Source organism: Agelaius phoeniceus, chromosome 13 (genome assembly GCF_051311805.1).
Source record: "Agelaius phoeniceus isolate bAgePho1 chromosome 13, bAgePho1.hap1, whole genome shotgun sequence".
Taxonomy (NCBI): domain Eukaryota; kingdom Metazoa; phylum Chordata; class Aves; order Passeriformes; family Icteridae; genus Agelaius; species Agelaius phoeniceus.
The window spans coordinates 9,643,517-9,668,490 of NC_135277.1; the positions used below are offsets into that span (position 1 = coordinate 9,643,517).

General features: G+C 45.2%; 1 protein-coding gene across 1 annotated transcript in view; it reads left to right on the forward strand.

Moving 5' to 3' along the window:
* The first annotated feature begins 2,735 nt into the window (after nt 1-2,735).
* HDGFL3 (HDGF like 3) overlaps nt 2,736-24,974 on the forward strand; it is a 37,285-nt gene continuing 15,046 nt past the window's right edge. Inside the window, exon 1 of the mRNA XM_054641932.2 lies at nt 2,736-3,296. Within this exon, the coding sequence (XP_054497907.1) occupies nt 3,213-3,296 (84 nt within the window). The 5' untranslated portion in view covers nt 2,736-3,212. The remainder of the gene's footprint in view (nt 3,297-24,974) is intronic.

A 24,974-nucleotide genomic window follows, 5' to 3' on the forward strand; every position in this document is an offset into this window, starting at 1 on the left:
TCATACTTGGGTTAACTGCCCTGCTCTGGGAATAGAGCACCTGGCTGGCAGGGGGAGAAGTGAGAGAGGACTTGGTATGATCATGCTGGGCGGTTTAGGGAGAAGGAGACACCCATCCCTGCTGCAGCTCTCCCTTGCTCTGTAAGGACACGGCTGCTGCTGCTTCTGGGACCTGCTGATCTTTGTGCCCAAGGCAGACCCAGCTCTTGGCTTCTGTAGACTTGGGACCTGGCCCATGTCTATGCAGTGCATCTGTCAGCAAACCTCTGCACCCCTCCACTCCCTGTTATGATTTGAAACTGCTCTTGAAGTGTTTGGAAGAAACTCTCATCACTCCTCTTTTCCACTTGCGTACTGAAAGAGTAGATGAACCCCCCTTTGTAAGGGAAGAGAAAGGATTAGAAAACAGGTGAGCTAGCAGGAGATCTCAGGCTTTGTATGCTGTGAGGAGTGGCTGAGGGGGTTATGCACACTACCAAACTCCTTTGTGTGTTGTGCCAGTGTACTTTACTTTCCTCTTAATGTGTGGAACATTTGCTTTGGTTTTTCATTTGTCAGCAAGGAAATTTGCTTTTTTGTTCTCCATCTTTTCCCAGCATCTTAACCGTACCTTGATGGAGGAACTATCTGCAGAGTATTTTAAGAGTTTTCAGCTGGCCAAACCTGAACAGAGTTCTTACCTTAGCAACTCATTTATCCTTTGCAGTCTATTCACAAGGAAAAGAGAGCTGCATCCTTGCGTGTCCATGGGATGAGTTTTCTTTGGAGCTCTAGTATATGATATATCTTCCTTGCAGACTAGAAACCCTTCACTGCATTCTCTGCAGGCACCAATGTTGGGACAAAAGGAAATACAAATGTGCACATTGCCATGAGATGTTTCAGTTCTCTGTCTAGTCTCTTCAAATGTTGCTATTTTGACATTAGCAATACATTGTTGTTTGGGTGTGTACATAAAGTGTAGAGTTTCCTTTTGCAACTAACTGGCACACATCCTGCTCCTTTCTGATTTAAGGTCACTAAATAAGTTACTAGAAAGAGCTATTCGTATCTGAGATTAAAAGCAAACAATGCATTAAACAAAACAAAACAGAAAGGCAGCTCCACCTCTTTAGTAAGTATTCTGGAGGGAAGACTGAAGGCTGGTTTGGGCAGGTAATCCTGTGTGTGTAAGACAGCACATAGGATTATTCTGGAGAGAGTCAGATCAGAGCCCCAGCTCATACAGTCAGAGATTTTATATTACATTTCTCTGAAAGGAATTAGGTATCAATTTAAGAGGGTACAAAATCCTATTTGATGTGAAAGTGAAAGTGAGCTGTTTGGCCAGATGTATATACTGCAGGTGGCTGCACTGGCAACCCTGTCACTAATCAGTATTTCAGAACAGGTAACAGCACTGAGCACAGTGCAGGATAATTATCTAAATGTTTATCCAGCTTTCTGGAATTCTTTTTCCATTATTAGTCTGCTACTGATACCTGAGCTAATGATTTTACAGCAGTGCTTCCACCAGCAGGGAAGTGCTTATCCTTTTTTACAACCCAGACTGAAAACTTTCTTGACTTACATACTAGCAGCAGCAGCATTTGGGCTCCAGAGCCACATCTGGGGCTACCATAAAAAGCAAGCTTTCTTGGTCCTGTGCCAGCCCAGGAACAGGTGCTAGAAGAAGCATTTATTTATCTTATTTTTCTGCCATTACCAGCCATTGCAGACTGGAAATGCTCTCTGTGGTCCATCTACTCCCTCCCCAAAATGTGACCCTACAGTCTTCAGCCATCTATTTCCTTCTTCATCAGCAGGAACTGCTTGTGGCCAGGTGCTTTCCTTGGGAGTGGGGAAGTATCAGCCAGAGCTGTCTCCCTAAACCCAAAGAGGACAGTTGCCATTTTAAATGTGGGAGTGGTTGGGGAGCCTATTGCTAGAGTTTCAGCCAGACCTGCAGAAAAATCTTTCCTAAAGTTTGCTGCTCATGACCCACCTGGCAGGTGCCTATCTAGTGTTACTAGATAAGGTACTTGAGTATAATAAATGTCAATAATAATTGATGTTTGAACATTACAGCTGAACTGATAATATTATGGTAAAAGCAGCAATATCTGGGATTTGTGAGTTACCAGGACTTCCCTTCCACAGGGAAAAACCGGCATCACCTGGCAAGCAAGAGATCCCAAACACCCTGTGAGGGGACATCACCATTGTGCAGCTCCGAGGTCCATGGCTTGGTGGATGTGGGTTTTAGTTTCAAGCCAAGAAGCAGGTGGAGGGTCAGGCGATGGAGGAGAGGCTGGGTACAGAAATTGGGACAACCTTGTGCTTAGGAGCCAGGCCGTTGCCTGGAGTCTGCTCAGGCGGCTTGGCATGGGGAGGGCTCAGGATGGGTGTGCAGGTAGCCGGAGGAGCCGGTCCGTGCTGGGCCTGGGCCTCCGTGACAGCGGGGCCAGGGCACTCCCAGGCCCAAGGGCCGGGCGCCTTTGGCCGGGGGAAGCGGGAGCGCTGCCGCCAGCCCCGGCCGGCTTCTCCTCGCCGCCCTGCCTCCATGTCGGGCGCGCATAAAGAACCATGTCATGCTTCAGCGGGGAAGGGAGGGCCGGGCGGGACTGGAGCGCTCTCTGCTCTCCTATTTTCATAGAAACCGATCTGTGTACCTAGAAAATAACAGGAAGGGAAAGCGCGGGGGGAGGCGCGGGCGGGGTGGGGGGGGATAAGAAGATCCTGTTTTCGGTCGCTGCCCGAGGAGTAATTCGTCGGAGACGGCTCCATATTCCCGGGGCCGCGGCGGCTGCGGCGGGGATGGAGCGGGCGGCGCGGGCGGCGTAGCCCAGCGCGCACGGGGGGGCCGCGGGCAGCGCCGCGCCCGCCGCCGCCGCGGGGCGAGGGCTCCCCGGCCGCCCCCGCCCGGCCAGCCCGCTCCCTGGTACCGGGGGCTGCTGGGGTTGTGTCCAAGGCCTCCCCCTCCCCCGCGTACACACTCACACACACAGACACACGCACACACACTCACACTCACACACACACACACACACCCCATCTCCTCCTGCCGCCGCCGCCGCCGCCGGAGAGATCGGGGATCGCCCGCGGGCCCGGCCCCGCTCCCGGCTGCGCCCCGTGCCCGGGCGCATCGCACCCCGCGGGGGCTCGCCCGGCTGCCCCCGGGGCGGCGTGCGGGAGGGCGGGGGGACACACGGCGGCTCCCGCGGCGGCTCCCGATGGCTCGTCCGCGGCCCCGAGAATACAAGGCTGGAGACCTGGTGTTCGCCAAAATGAAGGGGTACCCGCACTGGCCGGCCCGGGTGAGTACCGCGGCGGGGGCGCCCGGCCCCGCGCCGCCGCCCCCATCGCCCCGCGGCCGGGCGGGCAGCGGCCGGGCCGCGGCCAGGAGCCGCCGGAGGCCCCGGCTCCGGCCCCGCCGGACGGGGGGCCGCGGTGCGAGCCCACCCCGCTATTATTGTGCATCTTTTCTTTGATCTGTAGATTTCTCCCCGGCCCCCCGGGAGGAGGAGGAGGAGGAGGTGGAGGAGGAGGAGGAGGAGGAAGGGGGAGGGAGGGGGGCGAGCGCGGGCTGTACCTGGGTTGTTATCGCGGGGAGGAGGCTTGGGGAGCCGGCAGCCCTGCCTGCATGAAAACGATGCTGTTTATTATGCGCCCTCCCTCGCCCCGGCCCCCGGCTCCCCCGGGAGACAGAGGGGCCCCCGCCGCCCCCCGCGGCCCGGGCAGGGCAGGGCGGCCGCCGCCCCGCGGCCCCGGGGCCCAGGGAGCGGCCGGGACAGCGCTGCGGGCCGGGCCCGGGGAGCTGCGGGGACGGGCACGGCCCGGGGCAGGGACAGCTCTGCAGGGGGCGAGGCCCGGGGCCAGGCTGTGCGCGTCCCTGCGCGGCGGGATCAGCCCGGCCCGGGGCCCTTGGGTGAGGGGAGTCGGGTCTGGCTCGGGGGCAGCCCCCAGCCCTGGTGCCACCCCACTGCACCCAGGCTTTTGGGGTCTCCCGCAGCTCCCGCCGCACCTTGCCCTTTACTGGGTTGACTTTCTTTCATAGGCCTTTGTCATTTTTTGTTTTACACTGCTGTGATGCAACTGAGATGCAAAGGCACCGTGGTCATTTGACGGTCAGATAAGCGCTGATTGTACTTGAACATCCATTTCTAGTGCTGCTACAATAACGAAGGGCAGAGCTTTCCGTGGGGGGTCTGGTACTGGCACACTTACATGGCCTGTCCTTTCCCTCCTCTTTGGTCACTGTTGTGTAAACTCACTAAGTAACACGTGTTGTGGGAACTCTTGGCAGGCATCAACCAGTGAGTCTGTATTTACTTGTCTTCCTGGGCCTTGCTGGGATGACTGGGGAGTGCTTCATGCCATTTCCTAGTCAAGGAAAGTTGCTGTTCTTTATGGACTGTAAAGAGCATGAAGATAGTGAAGAGTTGTGTGCAACCTGCAGGGAAACATGGATGAGCAGGATAGAGATGGACTGACATTTAGCATTAGCCTTGGCAAGACAGCCCTGGAAAAGGATGGGTGTAAGTGCTGGGAAGGTGTCCTGGGCAGAACTGAGAAGCAGAAGTGTTGTTGAGCAGCAGACACTGTACAAGGAGGGAAGGCCAACACAGCAGGCTTAAGCAAAGGTTGGTGAAAAAAGAATAGCGACAGGGTTCTAAATATCCAGAAGCCTGGTAATGAGGTGGTGCATGCAATTATTTTGGCAGAGCAGGCTAAAATTAGCATGCAAAAGGCCGAACATAATCAACAACGGGTTGTGGTTTTGTAATTCTATCATTATACAGGTTGGTGGATATACTACCTAAAAAATGGCAATTTATGTCAGCAGAACAGCATGAGCCACTGAAAATTGACTTCTTTCCTACCTCTGTCATGGTTTAATTTACTGTGAAAATTTTAATGTGAACAGTTGAGACCATTACCACGTTGAAGCATGTTAATCCCTTTCCTTTTTGAGCCTTTGTAAAACTCCCATTTGTTTACTCAGAAGCAGAACAGGGCCTTTTGTTTTAATGGCATTTTCTTTCCTTTCAAAAAATCATTATATGCTATGCAGCTGGTCATACCTTTTGACTGGCTTACTAAATAGGCACCTGAATGGCAATAATATCCACAAAGTACATCTTGACTAGGAAAAAATAGGTGTGCTGTTCACATAACTCACTTTGTGCAGACTAACAGGATGTAAAGTTCAAGTGAAGACAAAGCAGTCTCTAGTTTTAACATGACTTAGCAAGTAGAGGCAGAACCTGTAGAGAGTCCAGAGTCTACCATGAGGTAGGAAGAGAGCTGTCAGGAGAGGGGAGCAGTAGTGCTGGGTGTTAGCTCAGCAGAGTGTGCACAGAATGTGCTCCTGTGACTTGTGATGCCATTACATGCAACTTCATGGTAGATCAAGCTGATGTCTGCCTGAACCCTGTTAAAGTTACAGTTCATGCCATCCCTGCTAGGACTTTTCATCGTCTGGGTTGCCAAGTTTTGCCTGGTGCACTTTCTTCAATGAAGACAAAACCTAATGATAACATTAGTCTTTATTTTGCTTCTCAGAAAACATTATGGCATATAAACAAGGAGCAAAGAAATATTTGAGTTGAGAATGCAACTTCTGACTAACTGAATGCCTTTATCCAGGGGATTCACTTGCTTCCAGATTCTTGAGTGGTTGCTAGCTACTTCTCTCTTTATTATGCAATTAGCATGTTTGATCTTTGTATTCTCATAAAAACTTCTATATTTCATGCTAATATAGTAGCTTTAGTAATATGAGTAACAATACATTTAAATGGCAGTGTTATTGCCCCTACCAAGTGGTGTTTGGCATCAGTGAGACCTTTGGCATGAATTTCCTGTCTAGGGACAAACTTCTTAAACTGTGTTTAATAAACCTGTGAAGTGTTGGAGCAGGACAGAAGTGATCTGCCTGCCCTTTAATGAAACACAGACATAACTGCCCTGGCTCAGAATCAGCCATGTATTTCTGTGCACATGGGTAGTGTCATGCAGAGGAGGTTCCTCACATCCCAGAGGCTCCAGCAGCAGAATGCAGACCTGCCCCCAGCTCAGTGACTCCTGTCTCTCCCAGGGATGGTGCCACAGCACTGCAGACAAACCCAGCACAGGCAGCCCTCTCAACCCCTGCTTTAGCTTCCCACCCCTCTCTTTGGAGCTGTGTTGATCCAGTGATCAGTAAGAATAAGCTGGACAAACCATCCCTACGAGTAAAGAGGGAAAAAAAGATGCAAAAAGTGGCAAAATAGTGATGAAATAGCAAGGAACCTTTGGAAAATTGTGTCTTATAACTGATGGAGTGCTCTAGCAGTCAAACTGCATTTAACATTTCTTTGTAGATTGGTCTAGAATTAATTTGAGAAGGACTGGATTCGCCACACTTGGCCAAAAGAATAATGGCCACATACCCGATGGCTGAAAGAGATCACTTAGGTCTTATTACCTGGAAGGGCTGCTTTGCTTTTTGGTATCACATTTTCTTGTGCAAAGCCAAAATTTCCTTTAGTTCGACTGAAGGACAAGAAATAGGTTTAGAATTGTATTGAATGGTAAAGGAAATACAGTTTGGTTAACATGGTTTTTATGTTTGTCTGTGATATCTGTTGTCTTCAGATGCTCATCAAAAATGCAGAATAAATATAAACTGGCCAGATCATCAATCCAACAAGTAAGCAATTGTGTATCCAGAGAGCATGAAAAAAATAGAGGGAAGATGCCATTGTGGTTAAAATGTAGAAAATAAGAATTTAATTTGTTGTACATTTGATGACTGGTCACTGCCTTTGAAGCACTAAATCCCCTGTATCTTACTTCCTTGTTTGTAAAAGACAGTTAACAACTCTTGTCCCTTTAAAAAGGTGTTGTGGAGACAAAATCCCTAAGGGTTTATGAGTTTCTTTGATACTGCTGTGATAGGAGCAGTATTAGCACACATATGCAGAAAAATCTCTTCCTTCAGTTACCCTAGTTTATCTAGGATAAATGTCCTGGTTTATTGAGAAATTGCCCCTTGAATAGTCACTCAGATGAGATAAAAAGGAAAACTAGTGGTAGATTCAGAAAGATCAATAATGGTGTTTGTTTTATGAGTGACCCTGAAGAAACAATAGGCACTTAGTTGCTGAAATTAGCTACTAATTTAAAAATAGGAAGGAAGCTGTTAATGCAACTGTAGAGAGCAGAGAAAAAGTCTGGAATGACCTCAATAAAATAAGAACATGCCCAAATAAATGGCTGGTGCCATTATTGAACAGAAGTCTAGGATTGTGCAGCTGGGGAGACAAGAACTGTATTTGGATAAGCAGCAGGAGTTTGTGTAGGGATGGCAAAGTTTATTTGGCATAATACAAGAGACCCAAGCAGGTAAGACAATATATTTTAATGTAAATAAAATGGATTTTAATGTAAATAATGGATGTTTTAAGCTGTTTAGAATGTTGTGCTGGGAGGAGAACACAGCCTTTAGAGTGTTGGTGTCACACCATTATGAAGGTGTATTTGCCATCTTGGCAGGGTGAAGTTCCCATTTGCTGCACTCCCGTTTGTCTTGGTCAGTTCCTTTATTGCTACTCTGAATTAACATGTACTTAAACTCCAGATTTGCTACTTAACTAACAATGAATGAATGCCACTCTTATGAATGCCACTGTGAAAAAACATCTGCCAGTAGCAATGGCAGGATGGGATTTGGGGCACTTCAATGTATTAGTTGCAAATGGATGTGAAATGTTCAGTATATTGCTTAGAGTAATACATAGTAAATGCTGTCATTTTAATGGGAACTAGTGTCAGTGGCAGGCAGAGCCATCATAATGTAGTGATTACATGGGAGTTTTTAGCTCAGTATTTTCAGTATTGTTGACTGTGTCCCCCCTCCAACAAGGAATGAAAGTAAGGCACCTCAAAGTATGAACTAAAATAATTCAAGGGAAAGGTTTAAAGGTAAGCTTATGCCTAAAGATTGTGTTAGATGGCAGCCTGGAAAGGCTCATAACAGTGTGGTATCATAATGTAATATAATGTTAGACACTGCTAAAAGAAATGACTACTACAGAGTAACAGAAGACTTTCAGTATCAGCAAAAAAAAAAATTTCAAAAATATATTTTGGACACCCCTATGCAGACATTTTAGTAAATAACCCTCTGTCATCCAGTTCAGTGAAGTGTGGATGGAGCCAAAGGGTTGATTTTGGTACAGTTGAAAAAATAGGACCAAGGCTTATATTCTGACATCATTTTATCAAGTACAAGGTACAGAAACAACTTTGGTCTGTTCTAATGGCCAGTATGACAGCTTGCAAATATTGAACTCTCCAACACATCATAGAAGAAAGGTTCTGTGTTTTAAGTGTTTGATATTTAAAACAGACCATTTGTTTTTGTATTAATATAAGAATAAGGGAAGGTGGGTTTTTCCCTGGCAGGGTTTATCTTTTTTGGCAAAGAATGACAGACAAAAATCAGATTAGATCCAGAAAACTTCAAAGGGTCCATCAAAATAGACAACAGATCTTTCTCTGTGTTTTTCTGCCAAAACTTGGTCTGCAGTCTTTTGAGCTTTTCTCCTTGGCCACTTGGGACCTGTCCAGTCCTGCACCATGTGCTTTTCTCCTTTCCCCCTTTTGGTTGCTCTGGTTTATGATCTCACTTTTGCCATGTTACTAAATACGAGTCCCCTGTGACTTCTCCTTTACCAACTCAGAGCTACTTCAGTCTCTCTCCCTCTTTAATTATGTACCTCATCATACATCAGTCCTTGGAGATCTGCAAGCAATTTTTCCTGGCAGGTCTCTGTTTGTTCCTTTCTGAGATGAGACATGATTTGCTGATCACTGCACAGGTTTGGCTCATCCTGGGAACTGATGGTGAGGTTGTGGCTTCTTCATGCAGCACTTCCATGAGTTCTGCTGTGGTGCATGGGAGAGGAGCACATTAAAGGCAATGAGTCCTCTATGGAATGGTTTGGACTTTCTAATTCTTCTGCACCACCTTGTCACATGTTGCTTAGACAGCATTTAAAGTTACTTGCAGATACCTGATCATATCCTAGAGCACAGGTGAATGCATTTTCAGTGACCTAATCAGTTCATTCAGGAATGATTCCTTCATTTCCTGAAACAAAAATAACAAGGAGTGAAGTATTAATTCTCCTACTGTTTGGAAAGTAGGGAACTTAAGTAGCTGATGGTCTTTTTCAGTCCTCCTGCAATCAGTTTGAAGTGTGAATTAATAAGTTTTAATCTGAGTATTGTAGCATAAAATGTCATCAATTTTATACATTATGTTGAACCATATTGTACAGTAAAACCTTTTCTCTTGTTTGGCAAACAAATCATTTTGGGGCCAAGATGTTCCATGTTTGTTGTTAGCACAGCAGGGGTATAAGGGGAAACATCTTCAACATGCAGTTCTTTAAATCTCTCTGCTGCTTTTTTTTCCCTCTTTAATTAGTTTAAATAATTAGCCCCAAATGTGCAAGTCTGATCTTTTTGTGTAGATGACAATAGATGAATACATTTTCTCCTGCAGTGTCACAATTTTAAGTCCAAATGAAGTTGTCTCAGAAGTTTTGAAGCAATAAACAAAAAAGTTTATCATACCCATACTCTACAGATTTTTTGCTAGATACTTTTCCTTATTACTTTGGAGCCACTGAATAATTTTCATCTCCTGATCTCATGGGAATCATTGGATATGTATTTGGATGAAGGAATAGTGCCCCTTTCAGTGAAATCTGTAGCCTGTCAAGTCAATCTGTATATTGCTACTACAAAAAGATAGGAGAAATATTAGTTTCCCCTCATTAAATGACAGATCTCTTTTTTTATTGGGTAAAGAACCTTTTAGGATTCCCAACTGGAATGAACTTTTTGTAGGCAGCAAAATGAAGACAGAGTTTTCAGCCTTAACTCTTCATTTCCTGATTTTCCTGTCATAATAACACATGAACAAGTCTTCCTGCATTTAGGGTAATAAAAATCTTGTAAGCAAGTGATTGCTGACAGTAAGTATATACAATTGTCATTTGAGGATAGATGAAAGGACTTCCTGATAATGCTGGAGAAGGGATAACAATGGGGAGAGGCTGGGCATTTTAACTGTTCCAAATGATTGGTGCCTGAGCAGTAAAAACCTTTCCACTGTGTACTTGAGAGGCATAAGGGAGAATGAGGCTGCCGTTTGAGTGGTAAATACAGCAACAAACACTGGGAAGGAGTCTGTGTGGAGCAGGCAGGAAGAGGTTGTGGAGATTAGGAGGAGATTGAGGAGATTAGGTTAGGAGTTAGCTGAACATCAGCGCTGTGTTGTTTCTTTAGGTACCCTGGTGCTTTTCAAGGCTGCCCCAGTGCCATCCATCTGAGATCCCAGCTCCCAGGGATGTGTCTGTGTGTGCACACACACCTGCCCTGTGCGCAGGCTCCCCTGGAGAAGGTCAGATCTGAGAGCACAGGAGGAGCACATGGGCAGGGCATCAGCTGACTCTGGACTCCAGCAGAGGCAGCACCAGCAGCCAGTGGTTTGGCTGAAGCACAATGGAGCACTGAGAATCAACCAGTATTTGAAAGATTCCAAGAAATGTTTGGCAAACAAGGCAGTATCATGAGGTAAAGCTTTTAAAACTTAAAGAAGGAAACAGATCCTTGCTTCCTCCTCTTGGGAAGGTCTCTGCAGTACTGGCTTTGCACATCTGAGATTGTTTCATTCATTTGTGTAGCAGCCAGTTCTAAACCTGATACTGAAATTGGATATAAACTGCAGATTCATTTCGTTTTCCTTTCTTCTGCTCAGACTGTTTGACATGAGAGGGTGGATAATACTTTTGCACGAAGGGTATAGAGACCAGGCTTTGGGGATTGGTTTTGTTGGTTTGTTTGTGGGTTTTTGGTTGTAGAAAACAAAATGAGGATAAGAAATTCGAGTCAATACTGCAGCATCTTAACAAAACAATGAACTTCCCATGTTATGAAGTAGTTCCTGTCTGAAGTTCCCCATCCTTCAAGTGGTCTCAGGTCAACCCAAATATTATCCTTGGCATCAGTGTTTCTCCAAAAAAACACATAATGTCCTTGAATTTCAGAAGGATTTTATCTCTGCCTCCTGGCCTTTTGTAAAGCTCTGCTGAAATCTGAAAATGCCTTCAGAGTCAACATAAAGGGAGGACATGACGTACTCTGCTCTGGGCCAAGCAGAGCCCAGCATTAGAAAGGACAGGTGTCCACAGACTTTGGTCTCTGCCTTAGAAAAGTGCATTTAAATCTCTTTCAGCTTTCCATCAGCAGATTGAAAGGTTAATTAGCATACATCTGTAGCCCTGACAATGCAAACTGGAAACAACTGTTTATTTTGCCTTGCAGCAATGTGTAAAAAACCTAGAGAGAGGCTGTTTGCCAGCTCTGGTTTGGCTGCTTGAATAGAAGACATCATATAACAAAAGAGGAAAAACAGGGCAAGGAATATCATTTACCAAAGAATTTCCTTAAGACCATCAGTTAACAAAACATCCTACATGCAGCAGAGTAAGTAGGGCCAAGGAGGAAGGAAAAAATTCTAGACTGTAAGGACCTTACAGATGTCACTGTGGTGTCACTGATGTCAACTAGGAAACAGTGTCAGCCTTTAGAGTCAGGAACTTTGTCCTCCTTGGCCTTGGAAGGCACCTACCTATGAAGCCACTAAAAATACAAAGAGTACAACTACACCAAAAGCAGAAGAAACTCTAAGTCTGGGAGAGCCCAAGATACAATTGCACAATAATGCAAACCATTTCTGGAAATCAATCCCATATCAGACTGGATTACTGAATGTACTAAATATATGTACATATTGAAACTTAATAATAACACAGGGAGTGACCTTACAGAGATATGTAGCATCAGTCTGGAGATGCAATCCAGGTGGGAGAAGCAGAAAGTGCAAAGAGAGGAGCAAAAGCTATAGTTGCAAAGAACAATTCTGGAGTTGCTGCTATTTCCTTGATCTGCTGATGTGTTTTGCATACAAAGTCATTGGAACCAAGCAGCTCTTTCTTCTTAGTTTCTCTTCAGCTTCACAAAGCTATATTTTACAGCATTCACACCTCCATAAAGGGTTACTGTCAGCCCTTTCTTTTAATTCTTGGAGGACAGTGTACCTTCCTCATCTGGAATCTCTTCCACATGTAGAAAACGAGAATCCAGGTCTGCATGCCTGACTGTTACCCCAGTCTCTGACCCGTTGTCTGGTAACCAGGAGGCAGCTCCTGCTGCTCCTCTTCTGCTTAATCCTCTGGGAGATGCTTGGATGTAGGGCACTTGCAGTTCACTTTTTCTATGGCACTGTGGGGTGGGAGCAAGGGAGGGGGTGCCCATGGAGCAGGGTTTGGACTCACTTGTGCCTGGGTTGTCTGTCCTGACACAGCAGCATAAGGGGGTGCCAGAAAGCAGAGCACTGAACCTCAAAAGGAGATTTGTCTCCTTCCTCCTCCTGGGTTTTGCTTTTCCCTTTCCTACCTCTGAACACTAAATCAATCCCACCAGCCCCACTGAATGCTTTTGGTGTGTGCATTGCCCTAAGCATCTGTGTATTTTTCCTTAGGCTCCTTTAACATGTTCCAGGCTGTCCATCCATGTCTTGCACTAGGGCTGGACCATTCTCCCAGGTGCAGTTTCACCCTGTGGGGCTCTGCCCACGCTGGCAGGATGTGTGTTTGTGGATGGGATTGCTGCAGAGTGCCTTGACCTTTGCAGCACACTGGTTATTCAGATGTAACTTGTGGTCCACTATTGGCTTCCTGTAGTATTGCTGCTTCCAGCTTTCTCTCTCTGACACTGCCAATCCCTTCTCCCAGCTGTGTTGTGTTTTTCCCTGTGCAGACTGAATTTCAGTTTACGTGCAGCTCGTATTTCTCACAGAGCCAGGGCTGTGAGTCAGTTGTCACTGGGTTTACAATCCCTGGGTGAAGGGAACTTGCATGCACACCTACGAGCCTGAGACTATCTTTGAATATTTGCAAAGGTTCCCACCTTGCTGTCCCAAATGCCACTTCCAGAACCTGGAAAAAGGAGCTGAGGGAGGCAGATCCTGGCAAGAAATACACCTAAACAAGGCATCTCATGCCAGGCACTGTGTCCTACTGTAGTGGCATGTTTTTGTCATCTTTTTCTTAAACTAATTAGTTGCTTGTTGGTTTTCAGCCCAGATGTCATAGTTTCCATCTGAGCCAGTGTAAATTTGTATTTCTGTAAGGATTTCTTCAGACTCCATTATCTGGAATCCAATTAAGTAGCGTTCATTCAGGATTAATCACATGTGGAAGTGTTTGCAGAATTGAGGTTCCTGTGTTCTTAGCAGCATACTATTGCTGCTGTATTTCATTATCCCCCAGTAGGAAAGGGCTGGGGAATTTCATGTGTTAGTTGCCCTGCACAGATGCACTGCATGGCTGTCCTGGGTGTTATGGAATAGCAGAAGGAAGATGATACCTTATCCCAGTGGTTTGCTCTCTAAAGTCCATGTCCCACAGCCAGAGAATGAGTCTGACTGCATAAAGATTCCTTGATTTCAGTAAAACTGCTTACATGTGTGCTGACATGCCTGTAGAAACACAAAGTAGGACCACAGCCTAAGGGAGAAGGCAGACGTTCATCTTAAAAAAAGAAAAAATAAAATCTGACATTCCTTACTGCAGTGCCTCTCCAGATACCAGGACATTTGAAAGATATTATTGGTGCAGCAAACTCAAAAGATAATTCTTTTCATATGGTGTCTGGATCAGGTGACTTGCATATGTGCAGGTACCCCTTTTGCTGTTTTTTATCAGAAGTTCTTTTTCAAAATCTTTCTCTTGTACAAATTTTATTTTCCTTTGTCACCGTCAGCATTTCTATCACAGCTTGTAGAAGAAGGTAGCATAAAGCTATTAAGCCTCATGGTTAGAATTTTAATGTCTGCAAAGTAGTAAGTTTGTTTTATCTGATAATATTTTGTTTTCTTTCCATTTATTTGTGTGACTCTCCTTTAGAGCTTTTTAATGTTTGTAAGGTAGTGGGTCAGTTTTGTGAACAGGTTTTTTCAATTGGCACTTCTGGTAAAATGACAAGAACTCCTTGTTAAAAGATGAAAACATTAGAGAAGGCACATTTGTCAGATGGGGCTCTTCAGCATTAAAATGCTGTGAATGTTTGCTCCTTATCTTTTAGAGGATGCTTTATGCCATCTCCTGCCTTACAAATGAATGGATTCACCTGTGTATATAATTGCCATGTTATTGTGCTGGATGGATCTGATCATACAAAGACAATGGCTTTGTTTATGCTGCCAAACTGTATGCCCAGCTGTGCTTGCAGGATCAAGCCTCTAGCTGTTAACTTTCTAGAAGGCCATAATAATAAAGATTTTAGTGGCAATATGTTCAGAAGAAATGCCAGCTTCTTTAGCAGATGTGGGATTAAGAGGAACAATTTTTTAATGAGAAGCTTCTACTTTTTCAGAAACATTTGCTGCTAGATGATGGTGTTAGTTTGCTTGTTTGTCAAATGTCAGCCAGGCAGTGACCTGCTGTAATGACAGGGGTGTCAGGGTTGGAACCAAGGCAGATTTATGGAAAATGATGCCATCCTGAATGCTGCAGGTGAGGCTGAACTGGGGATCTTGACAGGTAAAAGCAGTGTGAGCTAAAACACTGTGGTTGTGGAGTGTGGTTTGGACACATCATGTGTCATCACCCGTGCAATAAAAACTAAAGGCAAGCGACAGAATTAAAATTTTCAATACTGACAGAAAGGCTTTTGGTTGGATTTTCTTGATTTGTATGAGGTCTGTACAAACACCCTGTCTGGATCCCAGTATAAATCTGTATGTGCAGTGTTCCCTAATGCCCTTCCTAGTTCCAGATAAATGTATCACTAAGTCCTCTTTTATTTGTATTTGCCTTTTCCATTTATTATTTGCACAACATGAGTTAGAATAATATGCTGTTTCTTCATAGCTGCTTTTTAAAACAAAATAGCAACCTGATTTAAAGCATGCTTAGTATGGATGCCATCCCTGATTCATAGGTTTTAAAAATTTAATATTAATGTATGTGGGAAATAGTTAGTACGGTTCCACACATGTAATATGTTCCTTGACAGGCTAGATCCTTAAAATTAATCTTTTGGTTACCTCTCCCATTCTGGGATAGAAATGAGAAACAGTGATGGACAGAAGGTATAGAGACGGAAAGTTAGAGAAAATCAGAGGAAGAAAGCAGATTCTGGAGTAAGCTTTGGGACATAACTGCAACTGAGTTACTGGGTTTTGTAGGTAACTTGTGTTCATGGCAACACCATTTTCTGAGAGGTTCTTTGAGGGTAACACAAAATACTGACACATACTTCATACTGCTTCATGTGACACATACTTCATACAGACATCTATGCAGCTTAGCATACTGGATAGAAACAATGGATATTTAAAAGTAACTCTTCATCCTACACAAATATAAACATCTAGGCAACTTCAAGCCCATGATTAATCCATGTGAATTGAGAGTACTCACATGCTTAAAACTCTTATTTAGTGGTTTTGATGTAAACTTTTTTCTTTATAAGAATGGACTGCCCCCCAGCAAATCTGGTCACCACCGTATTGGTGTATTCATCTTGTCTCTGACGTTAATGCCACTTATATTTCTAAAAATACATCTTTTTGTCTTTCATGTTTTCATTATTTGATTTATTTTTTTTCTAACATGGTTTAGTAATTAGGATCTAAGTTCATAGGTCTACAATACATAATGTAGTGCTTTGTATATTTTAATAGAGTTTCATTCCTGTAAGCTGCTGCTTGAGTTTGGGGGGGCTGAGTTTGAGGAAAAGTAATAAATAAAGTTGTTATTCTTTTAGGGCTATGTAAGTAAATTTCAGCAGCATTATATTTAGAGTCAAAACTAAATGAAAACTCTCATTCTGAGATTTTGGAAGCAGAAAAATGGGCGGGTGGGGAGGGGTATGACTTGGAAAAAGTTGTTCCTGAGTCTCTTTAGGCAGGAGGATTAAAATTCCTAAGAGTTTAACCTAGACTGGGGGACTTGCAAAGGAGGTATTTGACACCCCAATGGCAGCTCGTGAAAAAAGGAGCACAGACTGAAAGCAAACCCAGTACAAATACCAAAGTTGGGTCCAAGTGCTGCACAGAGACCACTGTGACTCCATGGATCTTTTTTCATTCCATGGTTTAGCAACCCAGTTGACAGGGGCAAAAGCTCCATCTTAGCAAAATAGTTTGGGTGTTTAATGGCTTGTTTTGTGCCTTAGAGGGTGGCTGAGGCTGGGGGAGTCAAGGAAACAATTAACTACAGACAGTTGATGGGTTTAGAGCAACCAGGGCCTTTCAGAGACCCAGAGCCCTCCTGCAGGTACAAGTTTGCAGTTTGGCAGCAGAGTAAACAGCAAAACCTGCCTTTGCAGAATTATTGCAAATCACTCCATTTCATTGCCTTTGCAATTAGATTTCATTGCTTCTCATTTCCCCAGCCTGCGTACACGTTGGTTTTTACGTGTCACTTGCATCACAGCAAAACAACTGTGCCAGTGATATGGGTGATGAGACTTACCCAGAGCCCCAAGGGATGATGTGAGGCCAGGAGTGCCCCTCGAGCAGGTGAGGGCTGCCACTGGGGGCTGTGGCTGTGGCTGTGGCAGCCCCAGTGCCTGCAGATGTTCCGCGGCTGCGGCGCTGCGTGCGCAGCTCGGCCGCTCCAGCTTCAGGTGCCTGACAGGGCTGGCTGCCTAACAGGTACATCAGCTCATGTCCCAGCAAACACAGCTTGGTGTTTGAAGGAGTTCTGAAGTCCTGTAAATAGGTGTTCTGGTGTGACACGTTAAGACTGTGAGGCTTTATGTTCTGTGGGTTCACAAAGAGCAGCATAATGCAGACAAATACTTCTTGGCTTGGCTGTGGCTCCATTGGCTCTAGAGGTCTGGTGGGACACTCATAGTCCCATCTCAGCTGCTGCGCCTGAACCTCAGAGGGTTGCAGGATACTAAAAATGCTCTGGGATTTCAAAGGACCAAGATTTTGTGTTCTTTTCCCAGGCAACAGTAAGCATTTTCTGTATGAGGCACTTGTTCAGTGGCAAGGAGTGTTTCAGGCCCCTGTTACCCCCCCTTAGCTGCAAATGATGGGAAGAAAACAGATCACAGAGGAGACAGGAGGGTTTTCTGTACCCAAAAGCCCAGATAATATTGGAATCTCCAGAGTCTCAAGCCTGAATCCTCCCTAGCAGGAGCAAGGAGCTGCAATAAGTGAAGGAGACTGTTCCTTTCTTTGTTTCAGGTGTGTGTCCACCCTGTCACAAACTGGAGAGTTGTGTTCTCCATAGGTCACATTTCCTTACCCAAAACAATCTTAGCCACAAGTTGTAATATCAGTAAGGTTTTGTGTATTCTTTGGGAAGCTGGACTAAATACTGCACAGAGATGCTCCATATTCTTCAGCCTGGGAATATTGTGAATATGTGATTTTTTCAACTGACTTTTTGGGGCAGAAAATGATACTGAAAAAGAAATGGTAAATTAAGCCAGCCAAGTCTAGGAGACTGCAGTCTTCTGGAAATTTGCTTACCTTTTGGCTTTAAGTGTGCTGATAGGAGTATAAGGACTAGCAACACTTCTTTTTACTAAAAGCCTGGACAGTGGAATATGGAGCTTTGGGTGGAACAAATGAGCCTCAAGTATAAATTCAGTTGTGTGTGTTTGACCAAATGTCAACGCTCTAGGCTGGCTGGATCTAATTGAAAGTTTGATCAAGTTATCTGGCAAAAAAATCCTACCTCATGAATATAACATTCTTCCTTAAAACCAAACAAAATCAATGAAGTAGTAACATTCTAGTGTAAATATTGGGAGGCAAGAAAATATTCCTCAGTCTAAAGAGTTCTTATACCATGCACTCTGAGGAGATGAGATATAGAAGGTGGCAAGGTTTATCTGAACACTTTGGGGAGGAAGGTTATATGACTCTTCATGTCTCTATGGTTTTTAAGAAGAGAGTAGGACAGAAATACTATGTTTGAGAATTCCCAGTCCCTGAAATTTCTCACTTATTGGTGTTTTGACTGGTTATTTAATTTTTATTTGCTGTTTGTCTTCTAAACACATTTTATATGCACATTTCTTGCACACTTGTATATTTCAAGACTAAGATGTTTGTGGTAAGATGGTAAAGAAGGATAACCAAATTTTGTCATCAGAAACTGCTTTCATTAGGTGTTAGTGGGCCCACTCTGATTTGCTTTGGTGGATGTACATTGCAAACAATATTTTGATATCTGAGGAATAATTCAGATGAAGAGAAGCAACCCTTCACTCTGCTTAAAGGGAAATAAAGTAAATGTTAAATGCCTCAGAGCTGGCAATATTTGTTTAAAAATAAACAAGCTCTCCCCACCCATACACAAATAAAAAGTAATTTTGTGAGCCATGAAACTTAAGAAGTTTATTTTTCTCTGGCTTGCTTTTGTGTGGATTTCCCAGTGTCTGATGTTTTGATTCAGCCTGCATTGCAAGCTGTCTCTCAGCATATGGACTGCTTGTCTGCCCATCTTCTGTTGGACAGCCTATTTATCACAAAACATGGGGAAACTTAATATCTCTCTGGCCTTTCTCCTTTTGTCTGGTTTGGCAAAATTGTCTGACGTGTCCCTGAGTTATTGCAGGTAAGAGTCAGACTGAAAACAGTGTGATCACATCCTTTCCTCTCCTTAGGGAAGAGTCTGGGAAAAACAGAATCCTAGTGGTAGCACCATTGCTTCATTCACAGTAGCAGGGAAACACTTCATTGGAGAAAAGAGAGCATTTCTGCAGCAGCCTGGCTTTGGGGTGTGCTCACTGGGAGGATTGCAGTTTGGTAACCTGAAATGCAGCTCTGACAGAGCTGGAAGTGTGCATTATTAGGAATTCCTCTCATTTTAGCAGTGGACCACAAGAACAGTCCCACAGTCCCCGTTCATAAAAGTGAGGCTGGAGGAGATGCAAGTGATTCATGTGGCCAAGGTCATCCCAGGGGCCAGGGACAGGGAGAGGACTTGTTTTTGTATCCCCAAGTCTCCTCCTCTGCCAATCTTCCATCCAGCAGCCCCAGCAGTGCAGAGAGGACTTGAATCACATGAACAGATCAGCTATCTCCAAAGTCATGCATATAGATACCAGTCACGCAGAACTAAGCTCTGGCCCCATTTTCATAGTGGAGATTAAAGCAGCTCTGCAGAAAGTGTATTTCAACTTTCTGTCTTAAAAATATGCTGCTAATTAGGGATGTAAAGGGGCTGAACTCAGCTGCAAGACTGCTGATCTTTCCTAGTGAGACATTGCTGCCAGCATTGTTTGGACTCCAACTAACCCTTCATTGTCTTCTATCTCGTTGAGGTCCTGAGCATGCACAGGGAAAAAAAAAAGGAGGATTGATGTCTTTATATTGTCATTTCTGGCTGTCTGCAGGATACCCTTCAGCCATTTTCAGCAGTGTTCAAAAGTATGCTCTGCTGGTTTTAATCTTGTTTTGCTTTTTGTTTTTGCTGGTGGCACTCTTCCATGCCCAGAGACTTTTTTAATTTTTACTTTTGTAGCTGTGCAATTCCATCTTATTAAGTTGGATTCTGCTTCCAGTCTCACCCTTCACAGGGTTATCTTTTTTAATGGGTGAAAAAGTGCATATGCCAGCATTCCACACCAGGAGTTCAGGTATGTGATGTACATTGGGGAGTAGTGCTCTGCTTCAAATATAAGTCTTGATACATGAGAGAAAAAGTCAGCAGTCTCCAATCAGCTTCAGTTGGATTGCTCTTCAATTTAGGCACTATGGAATTTGAGTCACAGTTTTTAGCTTGAAGCAGGTTGGATTTTTTTTTTAATTTTTTTTTTTTTTTACATTTTAGGATCCTCTGGGAAAAAAAAATTAATATTTTACATCTTACAGAACAGTATTTTAAATAATGGTTTAGAAAAGATACTGCTATACTGCTGACTCCCAGTAGCATTAGCTATTAAAAAGCATAATAAATCCATTGGAATAAAAATGTTGTAGTAAAGCAAAATATCCTATTTTAATAATGGATTTTGAAGACTATTGCTTTTATCCATCTAGAGTTCTGCTAATAAGCTAACTGCAAAAGATCAAGCTGCTTGCATGTGTTGGGCAATAATAAGCAATTTGAACCACTTTCCAGCAAATAGCATAGGCCTGTGCTCCACTGCTGTGCAGCAGCTCCAGGGATTTCAGTGGAGATGTGGATCTCAGCAACGGCTCTGTGTGCTTTTGCCAATCAAAGGCATTTACACTATCTCAAAACAATCAGTGATTACTGCTCTGCAGTTTTAATTCCCTCTTTTTGCAAAATAAAAGGAAATCTTGTGGTTTTTGGTGCCCACATAAGCATCCCTGCATGCTGATGGAAAGTTTTCATTTCTGTAAATGGGGACCTGATAGGTGTTTTGCATAATACCTTTTTGTGTGTGTGTGTAAAATTCTGCTGGAAAGCAATAGGACAGGGTCTGGTGGAAAGCCTCCCTGACAGCCTGGAATTCCTGCGTTCTGAGCCTCAGCACGGAGGTTTTGTGATGCCGTGGAACAGGACGCCTGCTGCCCCTGCAGCGGGAGGGAGATGCCCTGGGCTGCCCGTCCTGCCCTGGGGGCAGCGCTGCCCCTTCCCGGCCCTGCAGGGACATCGGCCAGCCCGGCAGAGACAGCGCTTTGTGCCGCTCTCCCCCGTGCGTGTCACAGACGCGGTTCCCATTTTGCAGGAGTGTGGAGCTCTGCAGAGCCCAGCACCCGGGAGGGGGTGCAGCTTCCTCTGCCTCTGCACCAGCGCTCCCAGCGAGCTCCCCAGCCTGTCAGGAATATGGCACGGGCATATTCCCTTCTCCCACGGGCACGCACGGGGATGATTTGTGCTTGTGCTGCTGCTGTCCTTGTCGCTGGGCTCGGCTCTGCAGTGCCAGCCCAGCCCAGCCAGCCTCGCTCCCCAGGGTCCCCAAGCTCACGGAAGGGAGGCAGCACTGCGGTGCCAGGGCTCCAAAGCCGCCCTGACAGCCCGCGGGGACACTCCCTGAGAAGTCAGAGATTGCTCGGCACCACCGAGAGCAAAATCCCCGGGCTGCACACCCATCCTAGCCAGTAAAGCACAGCGTAAGGATCTGACAGATTTCTTGCCTCCACGTTGGTAGTCACTAGCAACACGGCTTGATAAAGCCCCGCTCTGGTTGGAGAGGAGCGAGCTGAATTTTCTCTTCGGTGTTCTTGACCCCAGAAGCCTGGCGTTTGTTTACTGGAAAAAACCTCGCAGTTACATCTTTAAAGCTCTGCTGCTTGGTTGGCAAACAAACGCTGGGCAGTGCAGCTCTGCTGAGGTTGTGCAAAAAGAAAGCAATTGTTATTCATTAAGCAGATGACAGCAACGGGAGCTAAGGGGATAAAACTCGAAATCTGAAACCACCTGCTTTAATTTTAGCCATAAATGAAGCGGCTGCCCATGGTGCTGCTGATGCACATGTCAGATTTGCACGCCATGCGCTGCTCACACTGATTTCTGTGGCAGCGAGCTCCAGCCCGCTCTGCTTCAGGCGGGGATGGAGCCCGTGTTTGATTGCAGGGTATAGCGGGTACTTGAGAATCTGTTTGTTTCCTTCCAGGAGCAAAACACAGTGGCAGTCTGGCTCTCTGATAGACAGATGCTTTAGTCATTAGTGAGGTTTCTGTGACTACAACACTGTGTTCTAGTATGGGTGCTCTTTCCTCTTTTGTTCCTGGTTCAAGGCAGCGATGCTTTTTTCACTCTTGTGCTCATGCGCTCACTCTCTTCCTCTCCCTCCCTCCCTGTCTCTGTCTTTGATCTTGCTGATATGGGGGAAAATATCGGATCCAAATCTGCAGCATATTTAACCAAAACATCCTGTAGAATGGGAATAAATTGTGACTGAGTGCAGCAGCAGGAGATTGCAGTATGGCTGCTTGTACTGCTTGCTTTCTGCTACACCAAAACAACAGCAATTGTCATGGAGTGCCGGGGTTGTTCTGCAGCTAAATAAGCACGAAGGGACTCCACATTCACAGAGGGCTAAGGTGGCTTTACTGGGAATAGGGAGACTGGGCAAAGCTCTCCTCTCACAGTCTCTAATGCAGGGATTTGTGTGAAAGAGGTAAAACGAGAAGAGATCTTTCCTAATGGCAGAGAGGGTCTCATCCTTGACTAAATTCCCTGGAGTTTCTGCCACAGAGTTCAATGGCCCTAAGATAACACTGTCACTTTATATCCAACCTTGTTACAGTACTAGCAACATAAGCCCCAGAGCTGGGGAGCTCACAGCAATATCAGTGAAGGCAGGAAAAGTCTTGACCTCAGCTGCAGAGTGAAATGTTAGAGTGGGAGCATTAATAGTCTCTCCTTGAGCTGTTTGGTGCAGATTTATACAGCATGTGTTTGTATGTGTATGCCAACTCCCAAAAGCTATGAAAAGCTTTTTTATGGTTTCCTGTGATGATACATAGTCAGAAAGGATACTTGGATGAATAAAGAAATATGCCACAAAACGAGGAGCAGGTGAGCTGCGTGACAGATGTGTGTTCTGCCCTTTGTTGGTGGTGCTGCTCCTTAGCTAACAGTATTAAGTGCTGGGAATGAGACAGAAGGCTTAACTCCACTTGGGACTCTGCTGAGGAGATCCTCATTGCTTTGGAGCACAGCACATTGTGTGATATAAGAGCCCCAATCCCTTCTGATCAGCAGTCCCTACTAAGCATGTCTTCATTCCCCCCCTTGACCAATCATTTACAGCTGTTTACTTTATTTCATGACTGATTCTGAGGGGGCTGAGGCAGTGACTGGGCTGTGCTGCTCTGTAATGCAGCCCAGAGCTGGCGCCGTGTTTCAAGTGGCCAAATGAGATTTGCACTCCAGTCCCAGCAGACACTGTTTGTCTCAGTCAAAGGAGTTCACATTTTCCTGGGCTCTGGTATCTGGACATCTCCCTTGTCGCAATAAAGAGGAGGATGGCTGTGGCACCCAGACAGTCGAGGTGTGTTACCTCTCCCTACCCTTGGTAAAGTGCCAGCACAGCCTTTTTGCTCTGACATGTGGATGCTTCTATCTTGAAGGAGGCGTAAAATGTTTTGCAGACGTGCAGCATCTCCCTGACTTGCTCTCAGTTTGGAAAGGGAGTTGCAGTGGTTTTGACCTGCAGTCTTTTTATCACTCTTATAATAAGTCTAATACCTATATTTAAATGATGAATTGTGAGCAAATAGCAACCTTTCTTAAAAAACAAATAGTTAATGTCAGAAAATGATGAGCTCTAAAGTAGTATCTTTGTCAGCCTTTCCTCTCGGTAGTCTTGATGATAAAGAGGACACCAAAAATCCTCTCATGTTGTTTCAGTTCCTCCTTTCACATAGCTGAGCTAAAAGGGAATGCACATGTTCATCGTCCACCAGTGTGTATTTTCCTTCTATGTGCATTTAAATAATACATTCTCCTTTTATTTATCAAATCATTAGCTTTGTTAAGTACAAGAAGGAAGTAACTGCCATGCCCACAGTAATGTGACACCTGTGACAATCCCGGATTGTCTCCTGCAGACTGTGCTGGGAGGTGGGTGCATGGTGACACGTGGCCCCAGCGGGTGGCACCCAGTGTGCCAGAGCCCCACCATGCACAGCCCTGAGGGAATGCTTTGGAAGTGCTCTCCAGATTCTGGTGCAGCTTCAGAGAATGTTCCAGTTGGACTGAAAAGATAGGCATCCATTTCTTCTACAGAGAAGGGTCTTGTGATGTTACAGTTCCACATGTGGCTCTCGTTTCTCCATCCCCAAGGGGTGTCCTTGCAGAAAGACCAAAAGGGTTTGAATTCTTCCCAAAGCTCATGCTCCTTTGAAAGCTACGGAGCCAAGCAGATGCTTTACCGTGAAAGAGGACATCCTTTGAAAACAATCTGGTGCTTATTAATCAATAAGAATTCAGTGTTAGGGGTCCTTCAGCAAGAAAAGAGAAGGAAAGCACATGTGTGTCTGGCCTCCTGAGTGAAAACATGCAGGTTGCATCCCTGTGCTCTGCTGAGGAGCAGATTTTGTATAGCACTGTTATGTCAGCACTTTGCTCTCAGTTGCAGTGACATTTGGCAGGATGCTGATGTTGAGACTGAGTTGCCTTAGACCAGGCCCAGGCCATTCACCTGCTCACTGGTGCTGCCCTGTAGATATCTAGATTCATCAGGCTCTCTCTTAGCCAGAGAGTTCTCTGGACACTTAATTTCACACACCCACATATGTTCAGAAGTGCCATTTCTGGGAAGGCAGGCTCTTGGATGTTATTTAAAGCTTTGCTGTGTTTCTGGTTTATGTGGGTAGGCACCTGGACTCTCTTATTTTTGTTGCAGACAACTACAAAATTAGGCATAGACAAGATTAATTCCTGGGCCTCATCTCCTGCCTCACAGCCAGTGCTCTCACTCAGACATTGGGAGAAGGGGTCTGGACACTGCTCAGCCTGAAGGGTTTGTTCCAGTACCAGCTCTGTCTCAGGAGAACACCCTCAGCATCCCTCCTTTCACTGCTCTGCAGCTCTGTCCTGAGAAATACAAGGCCAGGATTAAAATGTGAAAGAAGAGAGAGGGTAGAGAGGGGAGTGGTAACCAAATCCAGTTATCAGGGTGTTGCAGGGGAAGGAGAGTCCCTGGCCCTCCTCCCTGGTGTGCATTACACATTTTACACTGTGTACCACCATCACCACAGGAAGCACCACTGGGAGATTGTCCTGTTTTCCAGCTGCAGAGTCCCAGAGTCCCATCTGTTCCCCATTTGTTGCAGGGGTTATTGAGGTGGCTGTGTGAGACAGGCAGGATTACCCTCTGGGCTTTGATGCCTTTGATGAGGCAGGATCTGAAGTTAACACTTAAATTAAGCAGAGTTGATTTTATTGCCTTTGTATTATAATGCCCATGAAATCATTAAAACTTTG